General features: G+C 45.0%; 1 protein-coding gene across 1 annotated transcript in view; it reads right to left on the bottom strand.

Annotated features, from left to right (window-relative positions):
• The window catches only part of LOC309847690 (uncharacterized protein), a 55,499-nt gene that overhangs the window by 33,920 nt on the left and 1,199 nt on the right, over window positions 1-20,380 (bottom strand). Inside the window, exons 2-8 of the mRNA XM_082698360.1 lie at window positions 12,362-12,588; window positions 11,269-11,356; window positions 9,985-10,026; window positions 8,546-8,669; window positions 7,065-7,237; window positions 5,063-5,220; window positions 1,797-1,965 (exon numbers count right to left, since the gene is read on the bottom strand). Of these exons, the coding sequence (XP_082554486.1) occupies window positions 1,797-1,965; window positions 5,063-5,220; window positions 7,065-7,237; window positions 8,546-8,669; window positions 9,985-10,026; window positions 11,269-11,323 (721 nt within the window). The 5' untranslated portion in view covers window positions 11,324-11,356; window positions 12,362-12,588. The remainder of the gene's footprint in view (window positions 1-1,796; window positions 1,966-5,062; window positions 5,221-7,064; window positions 7,238-8,545; window positions 8,670-9,984; window positions 10,027-11,268; window positions 11,357-12,361; window positions 12,589-20,380) is intronic.

Consider the following 20,380-nt stretch of genomic DNA (forward strand, 5'->3'; position numbering starts at 1 on the left):
AGACAGTGTTGAGATTGAGTGAAATCGTAAGACCCTGAACTGGTCTTACGTCGTAAGACCCTGAATTGGTCATCCAAGAGGATGACTTGGAGAGCAGATGGAATACGCAATGGAATACGCAAGTATTCCATGAGGAGAGGAGAAAATAGTTTCTCCAGTCCATTAGTTTCATTTGTTTATAAGGTCATGGTATAATACAAATAAAAATAAAAAAATAATAATACAATAAATCATCTGGTCTTTGCCCCTAGTTCCTGGCACAAAATACCAGTTTCAGGAGTGTCCTTTGGGGACCAAATCTGAGTTTATGCTGACGAGACAAGGCAAGGCAGGGTGCTGGAGAGCTCCAGGATGGGGGCTGGTCACCAGAAAAACCAACCTGGTGATTAGAAAGTGGAAACTTCTAGTCTCACTGACCTTAGGAAAGGGAGAGGGGCTGCCGATCGCATTTAGTCGCTAATGGATGATGGTTTAATCAATCACGCCTACGTAATGAAACCCAGTACAAACTCTGGTCAGCAAGGCTTGGAGAGGGTCCAAGTCGGTGGACACATGGAAGTATTGGGAGGTTGACGCCGCGTGACTCCGAGGGGACAGGAGCTCCTGCCCTATTTAAATGTGAAGGGGGGGTCATGGGAACCTCTGGATTTGTAGCCAGGCTGGACAGAAGTTTGGGTGGCCTGCACCAACTCCAGAGAGTGTCGGAAATGAACCAAATCGGTGGACAGTGAGCTGATGTTGGCGATTCGGTATGAGGACATAAGTATGTAACTTCACTTGGAGTTCACGTTTTTGTAAGAGCTACAGGCATAAAGAATTTATATGCAAGTTTAGATTCGCCTCTATTTGACTGACACTCTAATAATGATCGAAGCTAACACGTTTTCCCTTTAAAGATACATTAAAGGAGATATTTTTTCCTTTAAAATTGGTCTGTGTGTCATCTGACCCTGAGGAACACAGGAGAGTAAAATCACAAGGAGGAACTTCATGTGTCAGGCAGTGTGGACCGTAGGTCACTTAACCCACAAATAAGCCACACCCTTGACTGTTCCTTCCTCTCGTCTCACCTTAGGGTCTGAACTCTGGTAAATGAGCACGTTAAAGAAACTCTAATGGGGGCTGGGAAATTCTGAAAGGCTTCCTTGGTGGAGATGTTCACTTTTGGCAAAACAATCAGGGAACTTGTTACTTCCTGGGCTAATCAGCAGCAGCGAACTTTCCTAAGTCTGATTGGTCTCACTCAAATTTCTCCGTTTGGGGGAAGGCTTGGGAACTATGCTATTTACTGTTCTGATGCCTTTGCAACAGGACTTCTCCGTCTTCCTCAGGAACTATCTCAGCCACACTAGTGAGTATTCCTTCCATGTGCGAACAATAGCTCACCTTCCTGTGAGGCAGGCCACATGGATGAACCACACCCAACCTCCGTAATTTGACCCTTTGATATCTCTGCCTCTAATTGCTTCCAGAATCCCTCCCTTCTCCAGCCCTTGGCTTGAGTAATGGCCAAGCTAAGGGTGCCCAGAACTGAGTTTCATCCTGACTCCCTGAAATTGAAGCATTTCCATTTCAGGAGGACTTGACTTTATAAAGGTCGACACGGAACTGTCCCTCTGGTATGGTACCTTAAAGGGGACTCCATCACTTGGCTGCGACTGACCAAGAGAACACATCACTGTGATGGGCTTTCAGGGGAAGAGATAACTTCCATACTCCACGACTTTCAGATTCTTCTCATTAAATATGTTTTCCCACAGAGCAAAAGCCACACATGAATTTTTAAAAACTTATACCTGTGTCGCGTGCAGGTTGAAGGAGGGTACATTTTATTGGTGATCTGCGTATTGCTTCCAGATTTCTAGGCATAAAATAAACAGATATGCAGTAGTTTGTGTTTGGAAGTAATTTGTCGATGACGTAAGTGAAATTTCCAATGACGTTTTCATCTAGTGCGGGGTTATGCTGTGAAAAGAAGCCAAAAATCAGGAAGATTTTGAGGGAGAATTTCGTTTAGAGGCAGGTCTAAACAGTGTCTTTGGGGATTTGTTTTCAAATCTTAAACTGCCCTAAAATAAAAATATACTGGCTTGATGGGAAAAAGGATTTTTTAAATTATTAGGGACCAGGAATTGATCGTTCAACACACACTTTCAAACCACGAAATCTGGTCTAGAAACTTCATTTTATAAATGAGTAGAAAAAGTTTCAACAAGGAATAAAGATTTCCATGATGTCATTTTACAAGATTATTTTGTCTTGCATTGAGATAACCCAGCAAAAATGAGAAAATAAAAAAAGATTGTCTTTTTTCATTAATGATATGTATCTACCCTTCAGAAGTGCTTTCATATGCATTAATGAATGGGATTTTTAAAATGGTCTGCAAAGTTGGCATTATCTGCATTCTCCAGATGATGAAACTACCGCTCAGAGTGGTTAGGTAACTTTCCAAAGCCACACAGCTTGTCTGTGGCAGATCTGTGGGTGCTGTTTAATTTCTTATCTTTTCCCTTAAAACACCTTGCCTCGTCCTTCTCACGTAGTTCTGTTTCATTTTGGAATTAAAGAGATGATACAAAGGTTGTTCTTCCAAGAAAAAACAACTTCTGTGTAAAGTTTTACAGTTTTCAAAATACTAGCAGTTCTATGAATTAGGATTTCCAGCAGTTCAAATATGGCCTTCTGTAGTAATGTTCTTTTGCAAGTTTCTGCTTAGAAGGAGGAAGAAATAAGAAAAGAAAGAAAGGAAGAGAGAAAGAAAGAAAGAGTGGGTGAGCCCTAAAGAACTAAAATCCCATGCATGGCCAACAAGCAATGAAGAAGAAAAGGGGGAGAGAAGTAGAAACTTCCTGGAAGAGGAATAGCCAACGGTAGCTGAGAAGATCTAGGTCCCACACCTGGTGTTGCCATTATGTGATCTTGATGAAGTGTGAGACACTTGCTTCCTGTTTCCCTAAGCAGGCAGACATGCCCCTGAGCCTGACTATTTTGCCCCACCGTGCTTTGGATGCCCAGTCCCGCTCCAAGCCAAGGCCAACCCCTTCTTGTGCTCATTGATCCTCATCTCCTCTACAATGTCGCTCTGCCAGTCCCCTGGGACATTCCATCTGCACATGAACGTCCTGTAACTTCTTCCATTTTAAAGTGTTCCTCCCTTGACCCCAATTTCCATCACAGAGTATCTCTTCTTCTCTTGATAGAAAAACTCCTTAGAAGAATTAGCTCACCTCACTTTCTCCAATTTCTCACTCCCTTCTCTTTCTGGAATCTATTCCTACCAGATCCTCACCCCAACATTCCACCGAAGTCACTCTTATCAAGGTCACCGGGACTTCCATGTGGCGAAATCCAATAGTCAATCCATAGTCTTCCTCTAATGTGTCCTATTTATAGCATTTGACCCAGTAGATTACTTTCTCCTTCCAGAACTTTCTTCTCTCAGCCACCAGGACATCACTCTCACCTACTTCTCCTCCTACACTGCTGGTTGCTCCTTCCCAGCAAAAGAGTTTGCTGTTTCCTCAATTGCTAGATCTCTACATTTTTGAGTCCTCTGGGACTCTGACTTTGGACATCTTCTCTCTGCATATCTGCCTCTGGATGATTTTGTCTCTTCTCAAGGTATTAATACACACCAAGAAACTAAAGACTCCTGTGGACATCTCTCCAGCTAGAAGCTCTCTCCTGAACTCCAGACTTGGAGCCTTCAACTCCTGCTCAATATCTCCTCCTGGATGCCTTGTGGGCATCTCAAAATGGACATATACAATTCCAAGCTCTTGAGATCCAACCATCTACCTCCTCAGTCCGTAATTTACCCTATTTTAATGAATGGAAGCTCCATCTATCCAGGTGCTCCTGTCTTTTCCTTCACCATACCGCACATCCAACCCATGCAAAAATACTGTCAGCTCCACTTGCAATACATATGCAGAATTTGACCACTTCTCTTTACTGCAGAGAAGTCCAAGCCACCACCAGCTGTCACCTGGCTTCCACCAGGAGCCTCTTTTTTTCTTGATCTAATTTAGTCCAAAGACTATTTCTTTAATGAAGAAGATGCGAACCACCACCATTTTCCCCTTACAGTGTTGTCAATATCCTAATAAGCATGGCACTCTTATTTTAGAAATAATAATCTCAAACAGAATTAATAGCTCATGGGTTGAATATAAATTAAATGCAACTGGATTATGAGCTTTAAAGAAACTTGATACAGTCTCTGAGCTACATAAGCTTATTTCTTCCCTCTGTTATTTTTGTACCCTTCTCCTAATCAAAGGATTAGGGTGTTGATTATAATTCAAGTCGATATTAAAGGGAAAATTATAATTGTATAATTTGCTACTTCCTACTGAGAAGTAGCCATCATAATAGCCTCTTAACTGATCTTCCAAATTCTACCTTTGGCCCCTACGATCTACTCTCAATACACCAGGCAGGATAACCCTGGAAAAGCCTCGGGTCCTCCAGCATCTTCATGACACTCTGAAGCCCCACAAGATCTGAGCCCCATTGTCTCCATGACCTCACCTCCTTCTATTTTCCTGTCTTGGTCACTCTATTCCAGCTCCCCGCTGTTTCTCAAATCCACTGGGTCCGCTCCAGTACCTCAGGACCTTTGACTTCTGGTGCCCTCTACCTGAAAAGAATGTGCCCCTGTATCCTGCAGGTTGGTGTCATGTACAAGGGTTTACACTTGGCAAAGGGCTATGCCCATGTAAGTTGCTCAAGCAGAGGCCACCTTCATTCATTCCTCCATTTGGAATTTTGCCCCAGTTTATACTGAAATTAGTCTGTTCTCTTGGTCTACACCACACTCCTTTCTCTTTCCTGTGTGTCCCCTGATGTGTGTGCGATTTATTCTTTGAAGGAAGACCACACCACTAGGCTAAGTCAACATATTTCCACAATGAATGAACTATGGAGACTTCTTCTCTTAAGCCAGGCCCCATTGCTTCAGCCTCTTTACCCTTCATTGTTCTAGTCATTACAAATGTCTTTTTTTTAAAAAGAAAAACATATTCATGGCCAACTCAGAACTGTTTTGACCACTTACCTTCTTGACAATCTCCCCTGACTGTTCTTCGATGATAAGTGATAGGTGAAACTGTAATAGTTCTTCTAGTATCTTGGGAAGGACGGGTGGAAAATTCACATGGACGTTAATGTGGTCGGTAAAGTTAACAATATCAAACTCTGGTGGCTCCAAAGATACTGTTCAGAAAACAAAATCAGAAACAAATCCCAATATCTAACCGTACTGTTCCCAGTGCTGTAACATAACCTGATTTCTTGACAGCTATCTTTTCGTTAGCCTGCCTAGGGTTCTCGTTGAGGCATGGGTTGTCTTTGTTTTATTTTATTTTTATTTTTTTAGATTTTATTTACTTATTTGACAGAGAGAGAGAGATCACAAGAGAGGCAGGCAGAGAGAAAGGGAGAAGCAACCTTCCTGCTGAGCAGAGAGCCCAATGTGGAGCTGGACCCCTGGCCCCTGGGGTCATGACCTGAGCCAAAGGCAGAGGCTTAACCCTCTGAGCCACCCAGGCGCCCCATGTCTTTGATTTATTGGTGAAAAACTGAGAACAATAACAGTGATGTGATTTGCTTAATGGAGAAATGGAGGGCAGGTTTGGGGATGGAAGTCAGTCTTTCCCGATTTTCAGGCTGTATTCTAAACACGAAAGTACAAATGACTTCTTTTCGTATTGTAATGATATCCAACTGTTGCAGAAATAGCAGAAAACACAGTAGACAACTGTCCCTGAATGTGGTTAATCATTATTTGTCTACTGTGTGTCTATTGTGTATATGTATATAAACTGAACTAGTGTAGACACACACATGCATCTAAACTAAAATTAAATCATTCTTACCCGCAGTTTTGCATGGAATATATTGCACTTAACTCATCTCATAAACATATTAATGCCTATTTATCTCCATTGAGGGCTGGCCAAAAGGCTTGTGGATTGGGTTTCTGTACAGCCTGCCAGCTGTAGGGTGTTTTTAGTTCTGAAAGGGTTGTAAAACAGTGAAAGAAGAATTGGTGATACAGTGTATGATGTGTGACCCGTAAAGTCTGAAGTATTTCTTTCTTGGCCTTTTACAGAAAGCTGGATGACCCCGTTACTCATCGTGAATTTTCGTGGTTGCTTCTGTTCTGCTAAGTGCAGAGAGCCCTATGCGTGGCTCGATCCCAGGACCCTGAGATCATGACCTGAGCCGAAGGCAGAGGCTTAACCCACTGAGCCACTCAGGTGCTCCTGTGCTTTTCTTTCTTTTCTTTCTTTTTTTTTTTTTTTTATACACACAGATATGTATATTTCTACATACACATAAACATACACGCACCATTCCAGTGGATTGCCCATTCAGGATGTTTGTGGCCATGCGGACTCAGTTGTTTTCACTTTGGTAAGCACGTATGCGTGAGAGCACACTCACACAGCCTTTAACAGGGAGCTGAAATTGAATCTTTCTCTTGGAAACCGGTTGCACAGTAGGACACTGAGGAAATGCTGGAGTCTGGCTGAGGACCCACTGACCCTGCGACTGTTAAGGCAAGTGCCATAGGGAGCTGACTGCAGTCACAGGGGAAGAAGAGAGAGGCAGACCCACTCTTGGGCTCTGGTCTTCTCTGAGACCGGGCACTGGTGTAGGTAAGAGCTACTGGGTTATGATCTGGGGGAGAGGTTGCAGTATTAAGGAACACATTGGCCCAAAGAGTTGAGACAGCTCAGACACAGGCCATCTGGACCTCACTCTACTTCCCGTCGGGTTCTGAAATATACCAGAAAGTAGCGGCCATTGCTGCCAGGATGCCTGCCTCACTCGGGCACAGAGGAATCCTCTCCAAAGTATAGATCATCATCCCACTTTTTGGCTACAAAAACTGAAGCTCGGAGAGGCCAAGTAAATACTTCACAGTTCCAGAGCTAGGAAAAGTGCCAGGGTCAGGCATGCCCTGAGTCTGAGCCACGCTTTGCCGACCTTTCTGCTTCACGATCGAAGCAAATATTGATGATGACGGAGATGATAAAGGGAGATCTACTCACTGTCTGCTGCCAGGAAGAAATCGGTGAAGCACGTGACCAGCGTCGTGTTCCCTCTGAACCCGTCAACCGTGACGGCGTATGTCTCGGGCAGGACCTCCCACACATCCGTTAGGTCACAGAATGATGCTGTGATATTTGAACAGTGCTCCACAATCTTCACACCATCTGGTCTACTTTGAAAGGAAAATAAAGGACAAAAGGAGAATTTCAGTGTTTATGTGATAAGAACCCACTAACTGTACGCCCAGCTTCTTCGTTGTGCTATGGCTCTGCCCAAGTATCACTGTATCAAGTCGTCTTCCTTAACCACCTTATTTAAAATGGAAATACACCTCACCCCACAGTGTCCACCCATTCTCTCCTAATCCCTCTAGCCCGTGTTTATTTTTCTGCACACTGTTTACCAGCACCTACCACATTATGTCTTTATTTGTTGATTGAAATCCATGCCTACTTTCAGAGTATCTGCTCTAGGCCTTAGGAGGTCAAGGACTTGGGTTCACGGTTCAACCCCTGGCATGCAGGAGATACTCAGTAAATATTTGCTGGATGAATGAATGAGCAAACCCTTATGCTGTTGTGGGAGAGGCCCCAGATGTCCCTTGCCCACACAACAATCACGAGCGTCCTCCCTGAAACCCTCTCTCCCTCCGAGGATCACATGGTCCAGTCCCAAGTCAGCCCGTGCTATGTAGGGACAGCAGAGACATCTGATTTCTTGAGCTTCAGAAAGGTAAGTGGGTGGCACACGTGACCGCCTAACGCAGAGAGAAACTAAGACTTTGGCAGGCAGCAGAGAGACTTGCAAGAGGCCTTCTACTGGGTCAGTGAGTGGTAGTAACAGCTGTTAGCCAAATAAAGAGCAAATAAAAGAACACTGGGAGGGGCGACTGGATCAAAGCAACCACTTAGAAGGGTGACATCAGACATCGGAAGAAGAGAGCCATTGAGGGCTCTTTCCATTATGTTATTCATCTTTGGACACTCGGCTCAGAGAAGCTGAGCTCTGTGCCCCAAGATGACGGCCCATCAGTGATCAAGCCAGACTGTAGACCTGGGCCTCTCCTGGTCTGGGCCAGACAGCTTTCTGATGTGCCACACGGTTCCCCGAGTAAAGAAACATGAACCCAATATCAATACGGTCGCCAGGTCTTTGGACTCCTGTCCTCAGAAAACAGCGTATTCATTTATTCATTGACTGTCCAATGAGTTAGAGAAATAATTGTGAAAACCATACACAGTGATTATTTTGCTTCTGCGGCTCTGACATGTAGAGATGATTATAAATACAAGTTTTGTCAAAACCAGTTTGAAACTGTTAAAGTACTCAATTTAATTAAAAGCAGACTTGGACTTTGAGAGCTCTGAACTCAGAGAGAGAGTTCTAACACAAGGAAGATCACGACCCTTCCCCATCCCCATCCCCCAGTTAATATAAAGAGAATGTATTTAGCAAGGAAAAAATGAAATGCTAAACCAACCTTATAACCGTGTACTGTAATGTATAGCGATCTGGTACAATCGAACGGTTTTTCAATTCCCAAGATAAGATGACCCGGAAATTGCGTAATGTCACCTTGAAAGTGCAAGATTTGTCTGACAAATCTAGAGGAAACAGGAGGAAAAAAAAAAAGAAACGCTGAAATCTGGAACCCAAGGTTGTCCAATCGGTCCCTTGGGATCTGGAGCCCACATGGTCTTGGGAACACCGGAAGGACACGGTTTTAGTGTGAGACATGAGAAATGAAGTAACATAACTAATTCATGAGCAACACGTCATTAGGGCAAGGATCCGTGTCCACCTAATTCTCTCAACTCAACTCCAATGCCTCCTGTAGTCCCCCTAAGCGGCTCGGCACACTGCCTACTTTCCCTCCTCTGAATTTCCCATCGCACTTACTCTCCAGTTACGGAAGTAAGGGACAGACAATGAGCGCTCAGACTGGCCCTTTCCAGGCACTTAATCTGAGCAAAAACGCTGAAGTCGGTGCCAGGAAGAGACCCATTCTACAGATTGTGAAACCGAGCAGTTGAGTTATATAGTGTTACGCAGCTGGGATGAGGCGGTAGCAAGGGAGACTTGAAAGCTACACTGGTCAAATTCCGTTTAAATTTAAGTCTTTTCGGGGTGCAGCGGGTAGGGAGAGGGAGGTGTTATGTGTTATGGACACTGGGGAGGGTATGTGCTATGGTGAGTGCTGTGAAATGTGTAAGCCTGATGATTCACAGAACTGTTCCCCTGGGGCAAATAATACATTATAGGTTAATAAAAAAAAAAAAATTCAAGTCTTTTTTTTCCAAATTCAATTTTTATGATCCTCTAAGTTGTCTGTGGTTCAGACTTAGGACTTTGCTTCTTGGCTGGAAACTCTTCCTCTCCTGTGCTCAGCCCAAGCTTGGACACAGAGTTAATGCACAGTGACATTATATGGACAGATTTATAGATGTAGGCAAGATGTTTGGTTTAAAACAATTATTTTCTTTTATCTGGCACCAGGTACCAGGCAGCATGTGGAAGAGCGAGATGAAGGGGAGATTATTCGGATCATTTCCTGTTTGACATGGTCTGTACCTCTTTGTTCTTCGATTAAGGGGCTTGAAATTGCATATTCTTTTCAGGAGTTTTAAAATGACTTCTGGTGTTCTCTCTCTCCCTCTCTCTCTCTCTCTTCTTTTTTGGGGGGGTGCATTAATTTCTTATAAGTGTTTTGAGAGACAAATGTACAAATCTGGCTAATTTTTGTCCCTTTGACAGAGGAAAGAAAAGAGTATTTGAGAAAATCAAAGAAAACCGATACAAACAACGTGGGCAACAAATCTGGGATCAGAGATCAAATTCCCCACATTTTAAACTTCTGAAGAGTCACCCCAGTACCCTGACCCTTCCACAAAATTCAGTCAAGCCAAGAAAATCTCTTACCAGGCAGCGAAGATAACACACCAGACAGGAGGCTGATATACACTAGGAAGAAGAAAAAAAAATTAGACAAGCAAAAACACTCTCTGCAGGCTCAATTTGTAATTCTAGCTCTGAGTCTGGCATTCTTTTAGACATGTCTTTTCTTTTTAAATTAATTAACTAATTAATTAATTTTTGTTTTATTTCTTTCTTTGATAGAGAGATCACAAGTAGGCAGAGAGGCAGGCACAGAGAAAGGGAGATGCAGGCTCCCGCAGAGCAGAGAGCCAGATGGGGGCTCAATCTCAGGACTCTGGGATCAGGACCTAAGCTGAAGGCAGAGGCTTTAACCCACTGAGTCACCCAGGCACCCCTGGACACATGTCTTAACCCTGGATTGAGACTTCCTTGTGCTTAAAAAAAATATCCTCAAGCAAATGGTTCTTGGAAGATCGATGTTGCTATCGGTGGGTCACGGTTCAAGGGTTCCAACCTGAGTGAATCCAAAATAAGATCTGTCTGGGAATTGCTGCGAATAACAGGGCTGATGGGTTGGGAGAGAGTGCCGAGACGCAGCTAGCTAGGTGTCTGGAAGAAGTCTCAGAATACGAATGCGCATGTTGTCAGCTGATACAGTTTGAAGGTTAAGACTTTTGTCAAGGGTGGCGTAGGAAGAAAATCGCCAGTGATGGGAGCTGGGGACTCTCCTTTGCTTTCTGGCGGTCACAGTGACTTGCAGGAGAGGTTACAGGCAAGGGCAGCTCTGCACAGGGGAGAAGTGTCCCCCTCATGGATGCCCTACAGGTAAGCTCTAGAAGAGATGACACAGTGACACTGAAATAGAATCAAAAGAAAGGTAGAGAAAGAGCAGCATTGGACTATAGGGAAAAAAGTCAAGAATAAATGAAGCCCAGAAACCAAAGTTCAGGGCTGACTTTTCAGTCTGGTGACCGAGAGGAGATAAGGGGGTTTGGCCTCGTCCTCCGTAGGGGAGTAGAGTGAGAAACTCCGCCTCGGATTAGAACGAGGGAATTAAGAGGAATTCCTCTTCAAAGTGCCTAGGAGGGTACTCTCCATCATTACGGAGTCATTCTTGTTTCTTTTCCTAAAATGAATAGCAGGGTGGAAACTCAAGACCCTGAATCCAGGCTTCCTGTCTACGTTCCATCTGGCTCTTGGCATTGGACAGGCTGATGCTGGGCCCCTGGTTGGGGACATCCATTTGCTAATGCTCAGCAGGGCTCCGGGGCATGGTGACTTGGCTGGCTTGCTCCTACAAGAGCTCCAACAAAAGTTAACACTCACCCACGAGACACAGATTCCGTGAGCTAAGTGGGGAAGCATCCTGGCTCCAAAGCATCTTGGTTATTGAGTCTTTTCTTTACGTTCACATCTGAAAGGAAATCAGCATTAGGTGATTCCCCACGCTGAAGCATGTAATTAAATGACAAAGACCAAGATGGACAAAGACAGGACAGCGAGGGTTTCCGCGTCCAGGCTTCCACTGCCCTCCTGGGAGCCGGACCTGGTACCAATTCCTGGTCTATCAGGGAGAAGTTTTATCTATTTATTTTTATTTTGAAGATTTTATTTATTTATTTGAGAGAGAGATCTAGCGAGCGGGAGCACCAGCAGGGCGGAGAGGGAAAAGCAGGCTTCCCATTGGGCAAGGAGCCGGAGGTGGGGCTCAATCCCAGGAGTCAGGGATTGAGAGCTGAGTCCAAGGCAGACGCTTTACCAACTAAGCCACCCAGAGGCCCCCAGGGACAGGTTTTAAATTTAACTTTGGAATAGGCGACGGGATTATCTGTTTCCAGAAACACACAGAAGTAAATAGCAAAGGGTCTTGCTTCCTTCAGAAAACTACTTTTATTCATTCTCTGGTGAGTCCTTCAGAATATCTCTATGCACCAGCAAAATCAAATATATATTATTTCTCCCCCCCCCTTTTTTTTTTAACACAAGAGATGGGATGTACAATCCTTGTCCTACTTCTGCTTTTTCTACTTGAAGATACATAGTTGGGAGATCTTTCTACATCAGCACCCAAGAGAATTTCTTTTTTTTTTCTTTCTTTCTTTTTTTTTTTTTTTTTTTTAACCAGTTAAGCTGTCCAGTTTATGGACACACTACCATGGAGGGAATTAGGCCCCATGAGAGATGTCTGAGTTGCTCCCGGTCTTTTCTGCAACAGATTATCTTGGACACGTGTCCTTCCACACGTGTGCGAGTCTAAGTGTAGGAAAACTTCCCAGAAGTAGGATGGCAGGCAAAAGGTGATGCCGCTCAGGGTCTCAGCAGGAAAAAGATATTCAAATGAGGACATCTGGACAAAGACTTTAATCAGTTACAAATGCGTGAGCAGGATGTAGGCAAACAGTAAGGAAGCAAGTAGTACCTGGAGCTAACAGCTGCGGGGCTGTTACCCTCCTGGGCTGGGGCGCAAAGGGAAGGTGCTAGAATCTGGTAGTAGAAAATCCTGCGGGAATCCAATGTGATAGTAGTGCAGGGGGGCGGCATGTGATGGGAGGGTGAGTAGCCCTCACGGTCTTTCTTCCGTCCTCTTACTTGGGGCTCATCCCTGGCTGATTCCAGTCGGAAGGACCAGGGTGCTGGTGACTGTGCCTGTGCAAGACAGGATCGCAGGACAAAGTAAGGGGTGAATGTGGGGAGGCTGGGTCTGGGGGCGTCGATGATGGACACCTGACCCAGAGGGGCGCTGCACTCGTAATTCAAATAGAAACGGCCACCCTCTTGCCCTGGTGGCTGTGTGACGTACACAGCCACCTGTGATGTGTGACAATTTTTCCTTTGGCCACAAGCTCTTCAGGGAGGCTTCATCAAGTTCTTAGACTTGTTACTTACTTTATTCTTTTTAAAGTTATTTACTTATTTATTTCAGAGACAGACAGAGCATGAGCAGGGCAAGTGGCAGGCAGAGGAAGAGGGAGAAGCAGGCTCCCCGCTAAGCAGAAAGCCTGATGTGGGGCTCGATCCCAGGATCCTGGGATCATGACCTGAGCTGAAGGCAGACTATTAACAACTGAGCCACTCATATGCCCCACCCCTGGACTTTTTCAAATCAGATTCATAAATAAAAATGATCTTCAGACGAATATAAATTTGCATTTCTCTTATTCTGAGTTGAGTATCCATTTTTTATACACGTAAGAGGTATTTGCATTTTCTTTCTTGTTAACTCTATCTTTGCTCATTTTTCTACTGAGTTGTAGCTTTTTTTTCTTATTGGTTTGTTTGTCAGAACTTTTAATTATGAGCTAAACTGGCCCTTTGTCTTTGATACAAATCACATCTTTCCCCCTCTGTTGTCACCTTGCCCTTTGATTTGCTCATGTCGGCCTTATTTATTTTATATTTTATTTGTAAGTTTTAAAAAATATGAATCAGAAAACTGATTCTTTCCTTTAAAAAATATTTTATTTATTTATTTGTCAGGGAGATAGAGAGAGAGAGCACAAACAGAGGGAGTAGCAGGCAGAGGGAGAAGCAGAGCTGAGCAAGGAGCCTGATGGGGGAGTTGATCCCAGGAACTTGGGATCACGACCTGGGTTGACCCGTGTCCCTCATCCTGTCTTAAAAAAGAAAAAATCATTATGTTTTCAGATTTAAAGCTTCCTTGGCATTTGCCTTTTGAGTCATAGTCCGAAATCGTTCCATGGAGAGAAATTCTTCGTGAGTTTTAAGGAAACACTCCCCCCCACCCCGCCCGGCAATGGATGGCGTTCCTTTTCTGCCTCAGGGCTTTTGCCTCTACCCAAGCAACTGGGCTTTACCAATTCTGGGTATTCTCTCCCCCCACCCCCCAACACTGTAGCAGCATCAGGCCCCAAGTTGGAACTGAATAAGGACCACAGAACACCAGACTTGAGTTGAAGTTCAAAACTAATTTAAAATGTCCTCTGGACTGCCAGGGTAACACGTCCCACCCAAGGTACTGTCCTGGAGGAATCCAAGAGATTCCAGGTTAAAACTGCCATCCCTGCTGAAGACATACCCAGGCTCCTCTGCCTCCAGCTATCCCGCCATATCGTGCCCATTTCGAAGGTCTACAGAGAGCACTGTGATGTGTGACGCCATCTCCCACCCTCACTGCCGGCGGAGGGTCTGCACGGGTATGGACATTCCCTAAGACGCTGGGCGCACCTAGAGTATAGAATGCCACGGGCGGGGAGGGGGGTGGTGGTGACACTACCTTGCACTGACCATCTGCCCTGTGGCCCCTTGCCCCTCTTTCTTGTCTTTTTTTTTTTAAAGATTTTATTTATTCGACAGAGATCACAAGTAGGCAGAGAGGCAGGCACGGAGAGAGGAGGAAGCAGGCTCCCCGCTGAGCAGAGAGCCCGATTTGGGGCTTGATCCCAGGACCCTGAGATCATGACCTGAGCCGAAGGCAGAGGCTTAACCCACTGAGCCACCCAGGCACCCCCACCCCTTTGTCTTTTCTTGATGGTGGTAAAATCTTCACCTTTGTTCTACAGAACACTTGGTTTCTTCCACAGCGGACACCCACACACAACTACACAATTAAAAGTCCCTCATCCTCTGTGGGCCAGGCGATGTCTCCTCCCCTTCTTTGTTTCTGATGACCCATACCCCAATTCCAGCCTAATGTCCAGTAATGAGATTCCTGGTTGTTTGGAAAATCTAATTTCCTGTCTCTTGGCATCCTGCCCGCAGTTGTTTAATGAGGCGCCTGGAAACCCTCCCTGACTACCAATCAGCTTTCCTAAAGCAAAGCTATTGTCCGTCTCTTCTCTGCGGCCAGCCAGGGCGGGCTTCGCTCCTTCCCCCACCTCGCGCCCTGGGTCCCCCAGGTGGAAGGGATCCACACTTGTTTTATGCTCTCCCGAGGCTGTCCTGAAATTCTTAGTCATTTTGTCTTTGAACTTGGGTTTTGTTAGTGAAGTCTGATGGGACAGCGGGACACACGGGGAGCTGGTAGCCTCAGCTCACACTTGGTCTCGCCCCCCTGCCCCCGCTGGAGGTGGTCCCAGGCCCATGCCTGGCCTCTCCCTCTACCCTGGGGACCGCTGATGCACTTAGTGCGGTGGTGCAGCTATGTCACATCGCCCGAGTGGCAGTTGCCCCCCCCTCCAGGCTGGCAGTAACCCACCTGGGGGGGTGCAGCTAGCTGGACCAGTAGGGGTGAGCATCGAGGTCAGCCTTGATCCAGGTACCTAGCATGTCCATGGGCAGGGGTTTAAAGACCTTCGGACATTGCTTCTATGTGGTGGGTTGAGATAGAAGGTCTTCCAGTGGGAGGGATTTGGGGCTGAGCTTCTCCAGAACCCGTCCCGGACCTGCGGGGTGGGGTATCTAGCAGGAGGGGGATCCCAGCATTCCTCAGGCCCCAGTGCATGTGTGCCCAGAGTCGCAAGGGGTGGGGTGGCATTGGGCACCTGCGGGGAGCTGCACTGGCCGGGACCGTACCCCCGGCATGAGGGAATGCGTCTGGGGCTGTGTGCCTGGGGGACCCCTCTTCTCCTTCCTGAGTCTGGCCTGCGATTGCTCCTACCAGCTAGTTCGAGGTACCCTTGAGGTACCCTGTAAGATGCCAATTGTGTAATTCAATGATTCCCCATGGGAATGAAGTGCTCTTAGATCTGGCTTTGCACAGTATAAAGTCGAATGGGAAAATTCCTGCTAATAATGTAATTTTTTTTTTTTAAATTCAGGAAGACATCAAACAGTAAATACAAAAGCCACAAGTTGAGAGACAGAGACAATGAGAGAAAAGAAAAAGCTTTATAGTTTAAGGCCTTCAGTGGTACTTCTTGCTCTGTAAACATAGGGGTCCTGCATTTCTGTTTTGCTCTGGGCTCCCCACAATCTGCAGCTTGCTGTCACCTAACAAGGCATCAAGCGCCTTGGGTGGAATTCAAGGTTGTCCTCAGCCTTCGAAGTTTTCCCAGGAGCCACTGCCCTGCACAGGGGCCCGGCTCGGGCTGTCCCTCACCCTGCTCTGGTTCTCCCCTCCATTCCTCTGGGAGCGACCCTAGCCTCTGACCTCTCAACACGGCTGGTTTTCAGGGCCCCACTCAAGTGGACATTGTGGGGTGAAGAGACTCTTCCCTGAATTCCAGCTCCTCTTAAATAGCCAGCCAGCCAGCCAGCCCTCAAGGAGCCTCCTGGTCCCCTGGTGGAGAACATAAGGGTTTTTCCTTGCATCTGGCCTGATGCCTGGCATAGCATTGGTCGTCAATGAGTAATGAATGGACTAGATTTGGAAATACTGCACAAATGCGATTACGTAATTTTTTCCCCTGGAAATTAGGGAAAAAGTAGAAAGAAGCAAGTAACAAGCATCCTTATTTCTACCACCCAGCATCAACCATTGCTAATATCGCGGCATGTTTGTTTCCAGTTGATGTTTCAAATGTCTGTTTTGCTTCTGTAGCACTTCTTTCCTGTGCTCATTAGAAAAATTAAGAATGTATAAAAGTACAAATTCCAGCATCCAGATATTTCCATTATTTACAGGTGAACATAATCCCAGAGATCTTTCTATGCATGAGTATACACACACATACGTACACACACACAGCACTTCCGTCTAAATTTAACTGTACTTGGGGGAAAAAAGTCTGAAGGAAAGACCAAAGGAATTGTTGCAATTTGAATTATTTTTCTCTTTAGGAAAGAATAACTTTCTAAGATAGTCCACTAATTAAAAAAAAAAAAAGTTACGGAAGAAATTCGGAAGGTTAGGGTTTTATATGTTCACAGCATCTTTTGCGTTAAACCATATTTATTGACCCAGGCTTTCAAACTAGAGAACTTTACTATTCCCCTTTTCCTCCCATTTTCCTCCCTACCTCCTTATATCTTTTTTTGCTTTATTGTATTTTTGTGTCTAAATTGATAGAACAATCACCTTTTATTCTACCTACAATTGTCAAAGCTGTCTGGTATTAATTCCACATTTAGATAAATACCCACGAACACTCCTTTCAAGCATGAGTTCTCTATGCTTGGGTTCTTTCTTTATTTTTTCATTCCTTTTTTCAATTTTATTTATTTATTATTATCATTATTTTTATTCTTTTATTTTAACTCTTACTTTGCTAATTCACTGGATTCTTCTAATCCAGCAGTTTTTTCCCCAAAGAGGGCTCACTGGGTCTTGAATTCCTTTGGCTCTTTCATATATGAGAAGACCTGCCAATTGACTTTTACCTCGAATGACGTCTTAGCTGGATAAAATGTCTTCCTGGGGACAGTGTCCTCCATTCAGAACACTTCTTAGCAACCCCATATTCTCGGTAGACAGTCTGAGGTCAGCTTGACTTTGTTTGCCCCTCTTTTGTTTACTTCTTTTTGGATTCCTAAATAATTCTTTTCTTTTAAAATTTTTTTAAATTGCTTTCGACTTCTTGGTGCTGGGCATTCCCATATGGAAATTTCCTGGAAGGTGGCAATTTCCCGGAAAATGTTCTTTTGGCCTACAGACCATTTTTTTCGTCATTTCAAGAAAATTTCTTTTCTCTTATCTTTATATGCTTTTTCAATCCCATTTGTGGGTTTCCTACATCAGGAACCCCAGTTATCCAAATGCTTGGTCATGCTTTATCTTCCACATCAGAGTCTTACTAACTGACTTGATCTTTCTTTTCATTAGCATTCACTGACTTGAATCAAGCCTTTCCTCTATTAAAAATGCTTTTACTTTCTGCAGTATCTATTCATACTTCTGACTTCTGTGATCATGTTTCCATGATGCTCAATTTATCCCCTAAAGTCTGCGATCTCCCATTCCAGCCCAGTTTAAAATATTATAGTCTCTGAGTTTATCCTTTTGAAGTCATATTTTTATCAGGTTGTAGAATATAAGGCTATTGGAAGAAATTTTCTCCTAACCCAGGAGTAATAGTAATTTTGTAGTAAGACTCTTGGCAAGCTATGTTGGTTTTTTTCCCCCTTCTTACCACTCCCCTCCCCCACCACTTCCAGTCACCTTGCTGGCACTTAGGTGGCTTTGTCTTCTGTTACTGTGATACAGCAGTGAAATCTTAACCTCCTTGTCTCCTTAACTTCCACACCTGTTTCCAGCTTGTTCTGTAAGGACTGGGCTGTTTCCTGAGCTCACAGGACTGGCCCTGGGATCAGGTGAGCTCAGTCAAGGGAGAGAAAGATGTCAGGCTACCCCAGCCCTGCTTTTTCCTGGAAGATTCTGTTCATTGTCTCTGGAGGAGAGGTAAGGGAGAGTCCACCACTGGGCCTCTGGCTGGTTCTCTGGATTCTGGCACTGGCTTTTGCTGCTCCCACTCGCCCAGCTGATTTTCCCCATCTCACGTCCTCTGACCACTGCTCCTCTCTCAAAGAACTAGAAGGTCAAGTACAGTCAAGGCACTGTTATCTTCTTTCCTGTTTATTAGGCTTTTTACAATCGTTGTTGACTTACTGGTATAGTTTCTGGTGGTCAGGTACAACTCAAATTTTAAGTATATTTAAAGATGTTTATTTATTTGAGAGAGAGGGAGGGCGGGCCCCAGGGAGAGGAAGAGGGAGAGAATCCCATGGAGAGTCTGTGCTGAGCTTGAAGCCCCAGATGAGGCTTGCACGACCCTGAGATTAGGACCTGACCTGAAACCAAGACTTAGATGCTCAACCCACAGAGCCACCAGGGGCCCCAAATTTTAACTATATTAAAGAAAAAACCCTCAAAATTAAAACAGCAAGAACAAAGACAATGCTTAAGATTCTCTCTCCCGTGTCCCCGGGCTTACGGGGAAACTAAGTGTCCTCATTTTCCTGCCTGCTCTGGAGAAAACGTTTAGTGGCTCTCAACTACTCCCACCTCTCCCTCTTTCTTCCTCCCTTCTCTTGAATTCTGTCAATTTCTGGACTCTCACTTCAGCTCTCCAGCTCTCTCAAAGAACTAGTTTTCCTTTATACTTCTTGAATTATTTTTTTAAAGATTTCTAAAAATTTATTTATTCGACAGAGAGAGAGAGAGTGACAGCAGGAACACAGCAAGGGGAGTGGGAGAGAGAGAAGCAGGCTCCCCACTGAGCAGGCAGCCCCATATGGGGCTGGATCCCAGCACCCTGGGATCAGGATCTGAGCGGAAGGCAGACACTTAAGAACTGAGCCACCCAGGCGCCCCAGAATTGCATACCAATCAGTTTCACTCTCGGAAGGAATGAAGAATCCTCAGGGAAAATACTGTCAGGCTCCTCTTCTGCTCAGATTACATTTTACAGATTATAAACCGCACATTTCTTTCTTACATCCAAACAGCTCTGAAATCAGAATGTGTGTTTTTCTCACTTGATTACATAATATACAAGTGCATCTTAGACTCCATGACATTGTAGTTTTGGTGACATATGATGACGGAGAGTCAAAGAAGATAGAGGCCATGTTCTTCAATCATTTGAAGGTTTATAAATGTAACAGGAAAATGAGTTAGTTCAGCTCTGAGCGCAAGTGGGAGGGATGAAATATATATTTTAATAAACGTTTTACTCCTAATACTATCTCCCGGGATGTGGTTCTAATTTTGTTTTAAGATTTTATTTATTTATTTATTTGTCAGAATGAGAGGGGGAAGAGCACAAGTGGGAGAGTGGGATTTGATCCCAGGACTCGGGGATCATGACCTGAGCTGAAGGTAGATGCTTAACCTAGTGAGCCACTCAAGCGTCCCTCTAATTTTTTTTTTTTTAGACTAATTACCATTTGTCAAATCACAGGAACCAAATTTCAGGGAGATTTTAACTTTTCAATAAATACATGAAGAACTTCAGAGGAAATATGGGTAAGAATAAAAGAGCCAGGCAGATTTTTTGATGTTTTAAAGTGGAAAGCCAGCTTGTGAACAAGAGAACTTAAAAGTTCAAGCCTTTTCCTGGAACAAACAGGTCAAACCTTATCAAGGAAGCCCATACCGCTAGGAGAGTTTAAAAGATGTTTTCTTTAGTGCAGATTTTGGTGTGACCTCCGCTTCCGCCCATTTGGTTCCCTAAACCTGAACTGCAAGTGGCGGGTACTTAGAAACCGTGCCAAGGTGTGGGACAGGGGACGGCCTGGGCGTCGCAGCCCCCAGGCTCAGTGAGTAGGACGGCGGCGGAGCGGGGCCCCGACTCCAGGTTCCCAGAGCGCGGCTCTGCACGTCCCCGCACAGCGGGCTCAGATCGGACCCCTCTGGCCTGTTACACTGTCTTCTAGACCTCCTCCCAAACAAATGCAAGGAAGTCAAACAAATACTAAAAGAAAGAAATGAGGGGCGCCAGGGCGGCCCAGCCCCTGCTGAGCTCAGGTCATGATCCCAGGTTCCTGAGATCGAACCCCGACTGCGGCTCCCTGCTCCCTGGGGAGCCTGCTTCCCCTACTCTCTCTGCCTGCCGCTCCCCCTGCTTGTGCTCTCGTTCTCTCTCTGTCAAATGGATAAATA

This window comes from Mustela nivalis (genome assembly GCF_964662115.1).
Source record: "Mustela nivalis genome assembly, chromosome: 1".
NCBI lineage: Eukaryota > Metazoa > Chordata > Mammalia > Carnivora > Mustelidae > Mustela > Mustela nivalis.